This window comes from Nansenia antarctica (assembly GCF_963989245.1).
Source record: "Nansenia antarctica genome assembly, chromosome: 6".
In the NCBI taxonomy this organism is placed as follows: domain Eukaryota; kingdom Metazoa; phylum Chordata; class Actinopteri; order Argentiniformes; family Microstomatidae; genus Nansenia; species Nansenia antarctica.
The window spans coordinates 62496820-62511194 of record NC_137676.1 but is presented as its reverse complement, the minus strand read 5'-3'; the positions used below and the strand labels follow the sequence as shown (position 1 = coordinate 62511194).

General features: G+C 46.7%; 2 protein-coding genes across 2 annotated transcripts; both read left to right on the top strand.

Annotated features, from left to right (window-relative positions):
- Positions 1 to 428: 428 nt before the first annotated feature.
- On the top strand, positions 429 to 1912 carry LOC308160797 (G-protein coupled receptor 26-like; the record flags this gene model as incomplete). Its single annotated transcript, XM_080534734.1, has 3 exons — positions 429 to 1099; positions 1296 to 1409; positions 1672 to 1912. The coding sequence occupies 3 exons, from the start codon at positions 429 to 431 to the stop codon at positions 1910 to 1912; spliced, it is 1026 nt and encodes a 341-aa protein (XP_080390860.1).
- Positions 1913 to 4038: 2126 nt separating this feature from the next.
- On the top strand, positions 4039 to 14014 carry cpz (carboxypeptidase Z; the record flags this gene model as incomplete). Its single annotated transcript, XM_080534733.1, has 12 exons — positions 4039 to 4054; positions 4857 to 4908; positions 5556 to 5878; positions 6207 to 6422; positions 6579 to 6814; positions 9670 to 9831; positions 10054 to 10212; positions 10694 to 10829; positions 11205 to 11344; positions 12198 to 12297; positions 13336 to 13481; positions 13811 to 14014. The coding sequence occupies 12 exons, from the start codon at positions 4039 to 4041 to the stop codon at positions 14012 to 14014; spliced, it is 1890 nt and encodes a 629-aa protein (XP_080390859.1).
- Positions 14015 to 14375: the final 361 nt, after the last annotated feature.

Sequence of the window (14375 nt, the reverse complement as noted above, 5' to 3'; positions counted from 1 at the left end):
ACGGAGTTCGCCGCGCTATGGAGGGAGGCTGCCTTTTGCGCATGATCATTTTAAGGAACGGCAAAATCTTTGGAAGGTGAGGTCATCATTCAATCAGCAATTCAAGAGCGGTGGGATGCAGGAGAAAACATATGAACCCGACATGACTTGTCAAAAACAGAACACACGTTAATTGCAGAGTATTCCTAACCGTGCGTAATGGTTCCGGCGCGAGAGGGAACCATTACGGACTCCCCCGTTTTCAGCACACTGGACAGCTCTCTCTATCAGCACGACTTGCCGGAGTTTTTTTATTTTTATTATTGTTAGAGGACCAACTTACCATCGGTGAACGTTGTTAGCGACCCAGGGGCGCGCGCAAAAGGGAGACCATGGAAAAACCTTCCAAACGACCACGGAAAAACGGTTGGTGATTTGCAATTCGAGAGATGAACATTGCGGAATTCCTATCGGAAGTCTTTATCGTGGTGATTGCCCTCGTCTCGTTGTTCTCTAACTTGTTGGTGTTGCTATGTTTCACCCAAAGCGCCGAGATTCGCGCCCAGGTGCCGGGGATCTTCGTCCTCAACCTGTCCTTCTCCAATATCCTCATCACCGTGTTAAACATGCCGGCCACTTTTCTCGGGGTCGCCAAAAGCCAGAAGCCGTTCGGGGACTTTTGCTGCCAAGCCGTCAGCTTTGCGGACACTTTTCTGACCACCAACACGATGCTGAGCATGGCGGCGCTGAGCATCGACAGGTGGATAGCGGTGGTTTTCCCGCTGAGTTACTCCAGCAAAATGCGCTACAGAAACGCTTTATTCCTATTGGGGTACTCCTGGCTACAGGCCACCACCTTGTCCCTCGCCGCGCTGATAATGTCGTGGGGAGGCTACAGCGAGACGTACGCGTCGTGCACCATAGTACACCTGGATGGAGTGGAGACATTTGCCTCGTTTGCCGCTTTCACCGTTGTGCTCCACGCCACAGGCTTTGCCCTCTGTCTGTTAATCTTGTGCATCAGTTATCACAAAGTTCTCAAAGTGGCCCGCTTTCACTGCAAGAGGATCGATGTCATCACGGTGCAGACCCTCCTGCTGGTCGTTGATTTGCACCCAAGGTATCAATCAAAACATGTTAGACCAAACCTAGAAACCTATGATTTAATCGTTATCATCAATATCAAGTTTCTAACTCTTTCCTTCTTATTCCTCTACCTCTCCCTCTCTGTATCTCCCCCTCTTTCTCGTCTCGGTGTGTGTGTGTGTGTGTGTGTGTGTGTGTGCGTGCGTGCGCGTGACTTGCATGTTGTACAGTGTTAAACAGAGGTGTCTCCTGGAACAGAGGAGGAGGAGGCAACGCGCGACCAAGAAAATATGCATCTTCATCGGCTCCTTTGTCCTTTGCTTCGCACCCTACATCATAACAAGGTATGCAGTCTACTTTGCACTATTGCCCTTAATACAGACCCAATGTGTTAACTTCACATTCATGGATAGATAGATGTCTGATTTATCATTACGCACATGCCCACCTTCTTCTTATGGCAGGAATATGTCATCCTTACGGAGATCAGGGCCGTGCTCAGACTTATGAGCAGGTGCCCCCCCCCCCTAAACAAAGGCACAATAATTAATTTAAATAATTTTCATTGGTTGAGACGCTGTGACACTCTCCGTTCCAAATCCACAGGTTGACAGAGCTCCTGCCGCACGTGCGCATCAGCCGCTACTGGGGCACGGCGACCAAGTGCCTGTCCTACAGCAAGGCCGCCAGCGACCCGTTCGTCTACTCACTCCTGCGACAACAGTACCGGAAAGCACTCGTCAACATCACCAACCGGCTACTGAGGAGGGGCCGGTACCCGTCCGCCCGCCCCAGCGTGAGCAGCGCGTTTGACACGCCGACAACGACGGCAGCATCCGCAGAGTAAAGCCAATGTAGCGGTATAGAGACTAAAGGCTGCGTTCGTAAATTCGCTCTGGAATTGATCAACACTCATGTAATGCTCTCTTGTCTTGTCCAATCATTACTTGGTCCCTTTATAAGGTTGAATCCAGTGTGCGCTCCGGCGCTCTCAGAGCGAATTGACGAACGCAGCCTAGGGACCAGAGATTGAACTGTACTGACACCTGTTGGGAAAGCAAAGCGCACTACCTACTCAGCCATTAAGCTGGACTTCGAGGCTGAGGGCTTTGCACACAACAGAGCCGATCTGAACCATACTGTGCTCGCTCTGATATTGTTTATTCACCTTGTCCTTTCTTGCACTGTTTCAGCAACTATGATGGATGCTCCATGCGTAACCAGGTCAGCCCAGTACTAGTCGACTCGACTCGGTTTGGCTCTGTCTTGTGAAGTAGGGTGTAGTGTTGACAAATAGCCTACATTAATGCCAATAGAATGACCCACTGCAAAATATGCACAAGAAGAGGTAATACTGAACTGCAGACAGACATTGTAGGCTACGGGGGCTCAATTTCAAGCAGATTGTACTAACTATTTCACTCCACGACGTGGTCAACTCATCAACACACTGGAAAACGTGTATTTGTAATACACTGTTATATATGTTTTTTTTTCGTGTCATTAAAAAAACGAAAAAGTTTGATCGTTGCATCACGTGTCTCATTATAGGTAGGCTACAATGGACCTTTGATGCCTTTTAGTGGATCTAAGCCTCTTTTTTTTCAAAGGATAATATCAAGGTACTGAGAAGGGAAACTCTATAAATACCAGCTATACACCCAAGAGAGTATCAATTACTGCACTCAAGCGGCACGCAAGTGCGAGTTCACAGATTAAATAAACTTGCAATGCTTGCACACACACGTAGGCCACGTCCGTCCGTCCGTCCCGTCCCCCTCCGTACCCCCCCGCCGCTCCTGTAGTGTAATATGATCGGTGGCTTGTAATACGCGCCATTCTGACGGCACTTTTTTGTTGCTCCAGGGATGCACCAAAGGGACAAAGAAAGAACGTTTCCGTGGCCGGTAATTACCAGAGAGTGAGTATCTTTGCTCCTCACAAAAGCCTGCCACATCACTGTGGACACGGAATACAAAATGCGTTTTTCAGCTGCAGTCCTTGTTCATATTTTGGCGACATGTTGGTGCGCCCCGCCGAGGCATTGTGAGCTGGGAGACGAGCTTTTGGGTAAAGTTATTTAGTACGATTTATTTTTTGTGCGCCTGATTTACATTTAGAATTATGTCATTATGTCATTGTGTAAAAGCAGATTGTCTTCCTCAAGTTCAGCTGTAACTGTAATTGGAGACATGTTTGGATAGGTCTACACAATGGATATAACACATCCATTCACAATGACGAATCGCACGGTACCTTCTATTGAAATCTATCCCTGTCGCAAACATTTTGCTTTAGATAATAATGTTTGACATTGGGATACCACATTGCTTATTTTGCTGACACAGATAAGTGATAGATCATGACAGTGGTGTCATAAACTGTCTTAACTCCAGATAGGCTATGTACATAAAAAGTACATACACGTTTATTAAAAGTTCTCAAGGTAAGACAGTTACTCAGTGAATCTCACAGATGCTTCTGTGCCTTGACGATCTCTCACCATTGTGGATGTATTATTATTGACACTGCTTCCATCTAGCGGTACATTGTTAACCTACAATGCGTTATTGCCCATAATGTCGGCTTGGACTGCACTACATCTTCAGCTTGGTCTTTGACAACAGACCCATTGTCATTTGTTTTGTATTTTACAGGAAGATGCAGCAACAGCCCACCCGAGGAAGAACAACGTAGGTGATTTCCTAGCTTTTAAAAGAAATGTAAATATAGATAGCAATATATTGTTCAACAGTACATAGTCATGTACATGTGACATACAGATATGTTGGTTAGGAAATAGTACATTTAGAATCAACCCATGTTATTAAACTCTCTTAACAAATCGCTCTCATACAAATAGCATTCTTATACCAGGGTAGTTTGTAGTCAAGTGAGAGACCCCTACCTGTCAGAGTAATGGTTTGGCCTCACCTCTCCTACCTCACTGTCCTTAGATTAATTATAGGGGTTATGGCCTCAGCTTCAGGCAAGCACAGGTAGCAGCACAGAACAGTTTCAAATACCAACAGTCATAGCAAGATGCAACAAGCCTCCACATAGCACATGCAGACAAAGTGTCGAGTAGGACACACACTTAGAAAACACTTTTTACTAACAATAACAGCGTTTGTATTTCTTCCAAGTCAAGAGATCTCATTCCCTGATCGTTACCTATTAAACAGTCATAATAGCCAATCAAAGCTTTGAGAAAGCTTACATATTAAATACTGGATCTTTAAATAATAATAAGAACTTAATCACAAAGATATCAAACACAGAAGTGTGCCTCCATTTCGACCCCTATCTGCTCTCGTTGTCTATAGACAGTAGTTAATAATTAGTAGTTAATAGTTGACTATAGACAGTGCGCCTATAGACAGTCATCGTACCCCTTCACCTTTTCCACATTTTGTTGTGTTATAGACTACATTTAAAATGTATTAACTAAAATAAAATTGTCATCAATCCAAACACAATACCCCATAATGACAAAGTGAAAACACATTTTTTGAAAGTTCTGCAAATGTATAAACATTTAAACATAGAAATACCTTATGTGCATAAGTATTGATAACTACAACATTTGCAATGACACTCTTAAAATGAGTTAAAATGAAAAAGATTCTTCAACAAATCACTCAATAAGTTGAATCGTTTCCTACCCGACACTTCGTTTGCATACAAACATTAAATAGAATTGGATAGAATAGTGCTCAGTATGCTGGAGATAATCTGTCTGAGAGTAGATAAAGTGATGTGAGACTTACCTCTACCTCTCCTCCCTGTAGCCACCTGTACAGATGTCAACCTGGGATACTGCAACGACATGGACTATTCCAGGTGGGTTCTCATAGCTTAAGTTCAAATTCAAGTTTATTTTTGATTACATGGCATAAGTATGCAATGCACCAAAACGATTGGGGCAAAGCAGCTCTTCATCAACGCGACAGCAATCAACAATAATAAAAGATAATACAAACAACCACTAACAGAAGGTGTTCTATAGCAGCAGGAAACCATTTTTAGCAGCAGGAGAGGGTGTAAAAAGTGCAGTGTGCAATGTAAATGGAGAGTGTCACTGAACAGCACTTTGCACCAAAAGGGTTCTACATTTGTTATATGCCCTGTATCTCTTAGATTTAGATGTAGTTCATTGTTGTGATGTATGTCTTACATGCTTTTTCTGAAAATAATATTGTATATAATGTCTAGTAGGCCTAGTTAGTTAATGAGAGCCTATTGCTATACTGCTCTGATACATTTGCTTGTATATAATGTTTATTTTAAAATGTTTAGAGAACGGCTTATGACATCTGGCCACAGGGACAACAGTTGAAAAGTAGCCATTTGGCTAACACTGACTCATTTACCAACTGGTTTATTAATGTGTACTGTCCTTGGTCAATAAAAAATAAAAATAAAAAATAAAAAAGGCTTCTCCCACAGTGAGAGTGTACCGATAAAGTTTGGTTTGATTGACGTTCCAGAACAATCTTCCCCAATATCCTGGGGCACCGGTCGCACATGGAGGCGGAGTCGGGTGCTGAGTACCTCCTCCTGAGCGTCATTGAGGGCCTCCTCAATGGAGAGTGTTCCCCCGACATCCGCCTGCTCGGATGCTCCGTGCTTGCGCCGCGTTGCCGGGACAACCGCGTCATGAAGCCGTGCCGCAGCACGTGCGAGGCGGTGAGGAAGACGTGTTACCACGTCTTCGAGAGTATCGACATGGCTTGGCCCTACTTCCTGGATTGCGACCGCTTCTTCAATGGTGACCAGGAAGGGTGTTATGATCCACTAGCAGGCCTTAAAGGTAAGGGTGGGAGTCAGGGGTCAATGTTGGGTCCAGTTGTTTTTTGGGCTATTTTACAGAATGAGCTAGCTGGTGTAGAAACATGGCCTTTGGTGGTGCTTAGGGGTAGGTAGGGGTGTCATGGAGGACTCTGTATCCCTGTTTCTTTGGTGAGCTGAAGAGCTGAAGAGGTGTGAAGAGATTCTGTGATCCATGCCCTGAAATGAACCAAGTCAATGAAACGTATTATTATAAAAAACATACAGTAGGCTTTAGAGCCAGCTAATCTCTTTCTTCTTCCCTCTCTCTCTCTTCTCCCTCCTATATCTCCGCTTCTCCCCTCCCTCAGCCAGACAGGAGATCGCAATGGCCGGGAACTCTCTGGACGAGCCCTCGACCATCATCCAGTTCACCTACCACACCAACGCTCAGATGTACAGCATCCTGAAGAGGACGGCCGCTAAATGTTCCCACATCTCCCACGTCTACAGCATCGGACGCAGCACCGAGGGAAAAGACCTGCTGGTCATAGAGTTCACCGACAACCCTGGCCAGCACGATCTGTGTGAGTGGGGAGATTTTGTGTGTGTGTCTGTGCATGTGTGGATGGATTGGGTACAGGGTATACCAGGGCGAGTGCAGGGAATTTGAACTCAACCTCTCCCTTACCTCCTCGTCTTTACTGTTACCCCCCCCCCCCTACTCCTCCCCCTCCTACCAGTGGAGCCGGAGATCAAGCTGGTAGCCAACATGCACGGTAACGAGGTCCTTGGGCGCCAACTGCTGGTCTACATGAGCCAGTATCTGTGTTCGGAGTACCTCCTGGGGAACCAGCGCATCCAGACGCTGATCAACACCACGCGCATCCACATCCTGGCCTCCATGAACCCAGACGGTTACGAGGTGGCCGCCGCTGAGGTAGAGGATAACAATGACCCGGAGAACAACAACCAGGAAGTAAATATTGGGTAGTATTATAGCCGCCATTATCCGCTCCCTTCCGTGGTGGGGAAATCGCCGAAGAGGGGGCTGTGGTGTGGTGGCTCGAAGGTGGAGGTTGCCGTTTTCTAACGACAGATTTAGGATCAGATGACCCAGCTCTCTATATGGGGAGTGAAGGGAGATTTCTGATCCTGAATCAGTGGTTAACTTCTATCTTCTTTACTCTCCGGTTCTTAGTGTCCTTAATAACAGGTCTAGGGCCAGCTGGAGCAGTTGTTCTGTTGTTCCAGGGGTGTATTATTTTATGTTGCTGGCACTGTTTGGAGCTGTATGGAGGTGTATGAAGCTGTATGGAGGTGTATGGAGGTGTATGGAGGTGTATGGGGGTGTATGGGGGTGCATGCGGGTGTATGGATGTGTATGGAGGTGTATGGAGCTGTATGGAGGTGTATGGAGGTGTATGGAGCTGTATGGAGCTGTATGGAGCTGTATGGAGGTGTATGGGGGTGAATGAAGGTGTATGGGGGTGAATGAAGGTGTATGGGGGTGAATGAAGGTGTATGGGGGTGAATGAAGGGGTATGGGTGAATGAAGGTGTATGGACGTGGATGGAGGTGTGTGGAGGTGTATGTGTTTGGTCAGTGACAGTGAGCCTAGAAGTCTGTCAAGGGAGTATAGATAGCCTAACCAGAGAATACCACAATAGATTACATGTTTCTATTAGACAGTCTACATCACCGTGTAACTGAAGGAAACAGGTGGAAATTGTTCTGTGAAAATTATTTAGTTTGTTACACAGCATTATGCCAACTAAATACACCCATGGTTGAAATTACGATTTGAAGCATCGCAGCTGGTCTTAGTTCAGTTATTAAGGGCAGGAAGTAATCAATCCCAGCCTATCAGGGTTGTGTGTGATGGAGTACTCTTTTTCGAAGCCCTTCGCCCAACTGTCTGTTGCCTACCATACCTGTGCTCTCCTACTTGCTCAGGCCACGCCCTCCGCTGTCAGAGAGGGTGAGTGACAGTATCCCTATCCAATCAGCAGTGCAGTGAGTCTGTTGTCATGGTAATAGTTTCACGAGGGTGGACACAGCCCTTTGAGGGGACAAGAAAGCACCCCCCTGATTAATCTCGGGTCCTGGGTCGGCTCTCAGGTTTTGGAGTTCATGTGGACCTGTGAACATCCCTTAACTGTTGTCCAATAACTGCACAATCATTAAAAGATAAGTTGGCCTGTAACTAGCTGGCTAACTGTCAGGTAAAACTCAAACATAGTTTACTGTTCACCAGTTAGCCAGCTAGCACTTTGCAGTTTTGTGCAACAATGACCGATAAATATTTTATGAACACCACGGGCATACTAAACTGTTTATTGACACAACAGCTCAGTGGATATCTTTAGTAGATTTGACCAAAACTAATCCACCCAAGGGTCCAAACACTGTTCTGAATGATCTAACATTGTTATTTTCACATTTTAAACAGATTCAAACATTCTAATTTTGAAGATAGAGAGCCTAGTTTATGCAAGGCCGCTGGTTGTGGGATAGCTGTTGGCCACTTTGTTGTCAATTAACCAGGGATTTCTGGGGCCTGTTCTGTCATCGTAACAACATAAACTGAACACTGAATAAACATTTTAACAGTGGGACAACCTTCTATCAAAATGCTGCGTACCGTCACTGATACCTCAGTCACTTTCTTTTTTGTGTGTTTGTTTTGCATACTGACAGCAGTTGAACATGGTTCATATACAAATGTCTACATGTGCCAAAATGTTGAAAGGACATTTTGGGGAAAAGTTTACCAGAAAGCCAGTTTACTTCACCAACCATCTGGTAGTGTAAAGAATTACTCCATAACCCTCACTATTACAAAAACACATTAGAAACTCAATATCACATGTAGCAATATCCGGATACACATTTGATATACATGAACTGTGGCTTCAACTGGCCAGCAGAATGCTTCGTTTTGTATCAAATGTTATGGGCCTGAGGCATAAGTGATAGTATGTGGCAGTCTGTTAATAGGCAGTCCTTACATCTCTAACTGTTGATAAACTGATCAAATTATGGCAAAACAAGGAAATCCATATCCAATAAAACAAGGAAAGAGATGAAATTGTGCTCTAAATCTAAATCAAACCATCATATTTTCAAAGGAAAAACAAAACCCCTTCCCAGATTTCCAGAAGGACATTCAAGGCATTTTGGGGTTATGAGAAAGGTTCTAATCAATCGGCCATTGATTGATTGATCGATTTATTGATAAGGTTGTGCCCTCTCCAAGTTCACCATATCTCTCCCATTTCTCTTTCTGTCTCCGACCGGGGGAGCACATTGGGTTAACCTGTCCATCTATTTCAAATGAGCAGTAAACACAAAATACACAAGATAACTTTCCTGCAAATATTTACATTTTGCAATATTTATCCTATCCATTTATACTGTACAGTAAGTAATTGAACATACTGTTGGCAGCTTTTGGTGCTTTTAAACGAATGGGTTTTTCGCTGAATCTTGTGGAGTTGTTTTCTGCTCAGTTCTAAGGGGCTCCCTGTCCTGTCCGTCAACGCAGCGCTGTTCTCTCTCCTGACGGATATATGGTTTAGTTTGTCCTCACCAATAACGATAGTTACTCATTCACTCACGTTCATATCTTCACCTTGATTTTATCACCGTTACTTCCTCTCTCGTCCTCACTTACTCAATCAGTCATCACTTACTCTCATCCATCACTTACAGTTACTTACCTCTCACTGATCACGTGCCTCTTTCACCATTCCATCCCATACAATACCCACAATTCCTTTGCTCTCTGTAACCGTCCTACCCCCCTCGTGGTCATGTGAAACGTTATTGTAGGGTCCCACATTAAATGGTTGGACGAGTGGTCGAACCAACGCCCAGAACATCGACCTGAACCGGAACTTTCCGGACCTCACCTCCGGCCTCTACCGCAACCGTAGGATCAGGAGCTACAGAATGGACCACGTCGCCATCCCTGACGCCTACTGGTTTGGTAAGGTATGGGCCGCAGCTTTCCTACTCGTTTGTTGTATTTTTGATATGGGGCTTATGATTATAATCAAATGTGTATCGCTTTTATATATTGTCTAGGTCTAAGCAAATACAGGGCAATAGACAATAAATAGGATACAGAAATACAATAAATAGGACACAGAAATAGGATTCCTACAGAATCAATTTAAACTCAATAAAATACAAATACCTCCCTCTCCCTCCCAGGTGGCTCCAGAGACCTATGCGGTGATGAAGTGGGTCCGCTCCCTGCCCTTCGTCCAGTCAGCCAGCCTCCACGGCGGGGAGCTGGTGATCTCCTACCCCTTTGACTTCTCCAGACATCCCCAGGAGCAGAGGATGTTCTCCCCCACCCCTGATGAAGTGGTAGGTTCAGATCGTAGACTTATAAACACTAGAGGGCACACTGCCCTCAATGAATTGTAGGTATAAATGTATTATATGGGACAGTCCTTTCTATAGTCATATACTGTACAGTATATCTGTATAGTTCGAATTCACATTCAGATGAAAATAAAAACTTTATTGTCCCACACTTGGGCAGTTGGTCTCGCTGTATAATATATTGCACATGCACATTACAAAACATGGCATAAAGCACACAGAATCTTTTGCACAGTTTTTTTTATACTTGTACTTTTAGTGCCCTGAAATAGGGGGACTACAGTTTTGGGGTCTACAGATTGTAGAGTAAATGGCTTTCAGTGGGCATGACGCCATCCTCTGGTGCCAAAACAACTGTCCTGAGACACTGGAGCTGAGTTGACGCCACACTCAGCAGGTGGCAGTGAATCACCAACATTATTATTATTATGGGTTCTACTGACTGCCCTCCTCTGTCTCTCAGGCGTTTAAGCAGCTGGCTCGGACCTACGCTGACGCCCACGCCAGCATGGCCGACAACAACACAGAGAGGTGCGGAGCGTCCTTCTACAGGACCGGGGGCATCATCAATGGGGCCCAATGGTACAGCTTCGCTGGAGGTGAGTCACTGTGCTGACTGTCTGACTCTATGTAGTGTGAGTGAGTTTGAAAGCCCTGTTCCCTGCCTGATGAGACTCGGGAATTGAAACTGGAGCATGGCCTCTTGGTTGGTTTAATGGTACGTGCTTGGGTTTAGCATGTGTGAGACTCGGGTTCAAAACTTGCCTGGTTGATGCCGAGAAGTTAAGTAAGTGTTCATGTTGTTAATGCTGGTTACTGCAAGTGTGTGATTTCTATCTTCTGTGAGGGGGACAATAACGTTGTAGGATTTGATTTAGTTTCACTGAAAAAGGTCTATGCATGCTTTTCTCCACGGTCTGATTTTAGTCTCTACTTTTGGAGCATGTGCTGTATTAACCCCTTCTTCCCTGCAGGCATGTCAGACTTTAACTACCTCCACACCAACTGCTTTGAGATCACAGTGGAGCTGGGCTGTGAAAAGTTTCCCACAGAGGTGGAGCTCTACCCAGAATGGCTGCGGAACAAGGAAGCCCTGCTCAGTTTCATGGAGTCGGTGGGTCTGTCCTCTATTACTGAGCAACCAGGCGAGGCGGGGATTGTCCGGGCATTTATTTGCTTTAATGACAGAGCGCACCCCACGCGTAATTGAGACTGCCAGTTATTCTGCTGCACAAACCCCCACTGCTGCACAAACCCATGAAATGATAGAAATGAAGAAAAAAACTACTTCATTCTTCCTTCTTCTAGCATTTGGATTGCCAATGGCCCCTGGCCCGAGCTATGGCTTCCTGCTATGACTGATGGATAGATGATTCGCTTACTTAGCCAAATGTCGCTTTGGATTAAGGCGGCTGCTAAATGCCTTATGTAAAATGTAAAATGTAAATGTAACAAACCTGTGAAATGACAGCTGAATATATCATACTGAGAACAAATATCCACCAACATTATATCAACATTATTAGCCTCCAATAAAGCAGTCAAAACTAGATTAATCTTTGATATATACGGTAATTTATTATCGCTTCCATACAATGAATGAATACCCGTAATAATGTGGATATTTAAACGGTCGCTCAGAATCAAATGAGTCTCTTTAATCATCTGCTATATATCAACAGAGAATACACACCGTTAAACTATTCATTTTTACCCAGTTTTTTGTATACCGTTTATTAGAGACTGGCGCTTATTTACTTATTTGCAATGTCATTAGTCACCCGGCTATTGTTGAAGACAGGCGTTTAGTGGAGACTCAGCGTTTTACTGTAATCCTTCCTGACTTCCAGAGCTCACTTGAAAAGCAGTTTTTTCATATACAGTATATTCTTAATATTCATCGATTATTCCCAATCCCTACTATTCCCTGTCATTCCCTATCCGTGTTATTCCCTGTTCCTGTCCAGGTCCACCGGGGGATAAAGGGAGTAGTGAAGGATGAGGATGGATACGGGATCAAAGGAGCGTCCATCGCCGTCCGGGGTACAAGACATGACGTCACCACAGGTACTGTAACCTGTCTGAACGCTGATGAAGAAACAGTCGGTAGTGCTAAGTATTTTGTTAGAGGGTGAGTTACTTTGGGAGGATATCACTGGATCCCTGTCTCTTTTCTTAGCTTCTAACCTTCCTCCCCTCACCTCCCCCCATCCCTGCCCTCTTCTCTCTCTCTCCCTCCCCTCCCCCCATACCTGCCCCCTTCTCTCTCTCTCCCCCCCCCTGCCCCCTTCTCTCTCTCTCCCCCCCCCTGCCCCCTTCTCTCTCTCTCCCCCCATACCTGCCCCCTTCTCTCTCTCTCCCCCCATACCTGCCCCCATCTCTCTCTCCCCCCCTGCCCCCTTCTCTCTCTCTCCCCCCTTCCCTGCCCCCTTCTCTCTCTCTCCCCCCCGCCCCTGCCCCCTTCTCTCTCTCTCCCCCCATACCTGCCCCCATCTCTCTCTCTCCCCCCCCCCTGCCCCCTTCTCTCTCTCTCCCCCCATACCTGCCCCCATCTCTCTCTCTCCCCCCTTCCCTGCCCCCTTCTCTCTCTCTCCCCCCATACCTGCCCCCTTCTCTCTCTCTCCCCCCATACCTGCCCCCTTCTCTCTCTCTCCCCCCCCCTGCCCCCATCTCTCTCTCTCCCCCCTTCCCTGCCCCCTTCTCTCTCTCTCCCCCCATACCTGCCCCCTTCTCTCTCTCTCCCCCCATACCTGCCCCCTTCTCTCTCTCTCCCCCCCCCTGCCCCCTTCTCTCTCTCTCCCCCCATACCTGCCCCCTTCTCTCTCTCTCCCCCCATACCTGCCCCCTTCTCTCTCTCTCCCCCCCCCTGCCCCCTTCTCTCTCTCTCCCCCCATACCTGCCCCCTTCTCTCTCTCTCCCCCCATACCTGCCCCCTTCTCTCTCTCTCCCCCCCCCTGCCCCCTTCTCTCTCTCTCCCCCCATACCTGCCCCCTTCTCTCTCTCTCCCCCCATACCTCCCCCCTTCACTCTCTCTCTCTCTCCCCACCTGCCCCCTTCTCTCTCTCTCCCCCCCCCCCCCCTGCCCCCTTCTCTCTCTCCCCCCAGCGGAGGATGGTGACTACTGGAGGCTGCTGAGCGCAGGGACTCACATTCTGACAGCGTCAGCTAAGGGCTTCTCCAAAGTCAGCAAAAAGATCCGCCTGCCAGTCAACATGGAGAGGGCCGGCCGAGTCGACTTTGTGCTCAAGAAGGTATCGGAATATTTAGACTTTATAAAGGTTTGAACATTTTTCGATACATCTGGCATATTACAACGGTTCAGTTGTTCACACTCTCCATCCTTGCCTGCCTCCACCTCCTCTTCATCATCATCTTCTTCCTTCTCCTCCTCCTCTGCTTCCACCTTCACCACTCCTCTCCTCATCCTCCCACTCCTCCTCTCCCTACCTCGCTTTCCCTCCTCCCCCTCCTCCTCCCTTTCTCCTCCTATTTAATTTCACCACTGTCTCCTCCTCCTCCTCCCACTCCTCCTCCCCACCTCGCTTCCTCTCCTCCCCTTCCTCCTCCATCCCTCCTCCAGGTCCCTATCGAGCCAGACAGAAACGACTACCTCTTCCCCTCCACGGACACGTACGAGCGCTTCGACCCCTACAACCAGTTTGAGCGCTACTCCCAGACGGAGCTCGGGGAAGGAGGGCTAGAGCGCCAGGAGAAACCCTGGTGGTGGAACTACTTCACCCAATCAGGCGGCTCCGCCCCCACCTGGCTGCTACGCAACAATTAGCCCCTCCCCCTCCAGAGTTAGAACGCGTTCCGATTCGCCACCCTTCACACGGAGGTGTGGTTTCATTCACATTCCTCGTTGTGCGTTTAAAAAAGCATTGGATTGGTGCAAGCCTGGCAGAGAGAGAGTGTCAACCATATTCATTCTTCATAAGTCTGTTTTTTAATCCATAAGGGGGATGTGAAGAGGGACGAAAATGTGAACCGAAGTGTTAGAATTGTGCACTAACACACTGACATCGATTGAGGTCATGGCAGAATCTCAGCGGGCATATTTGATTGTTCTACATTTTTGGAATGTTTGATTTACTGATGGTTATATGATTCTGTGCTTTTCTCCGTGTTCTGTTTGCTACAATTTC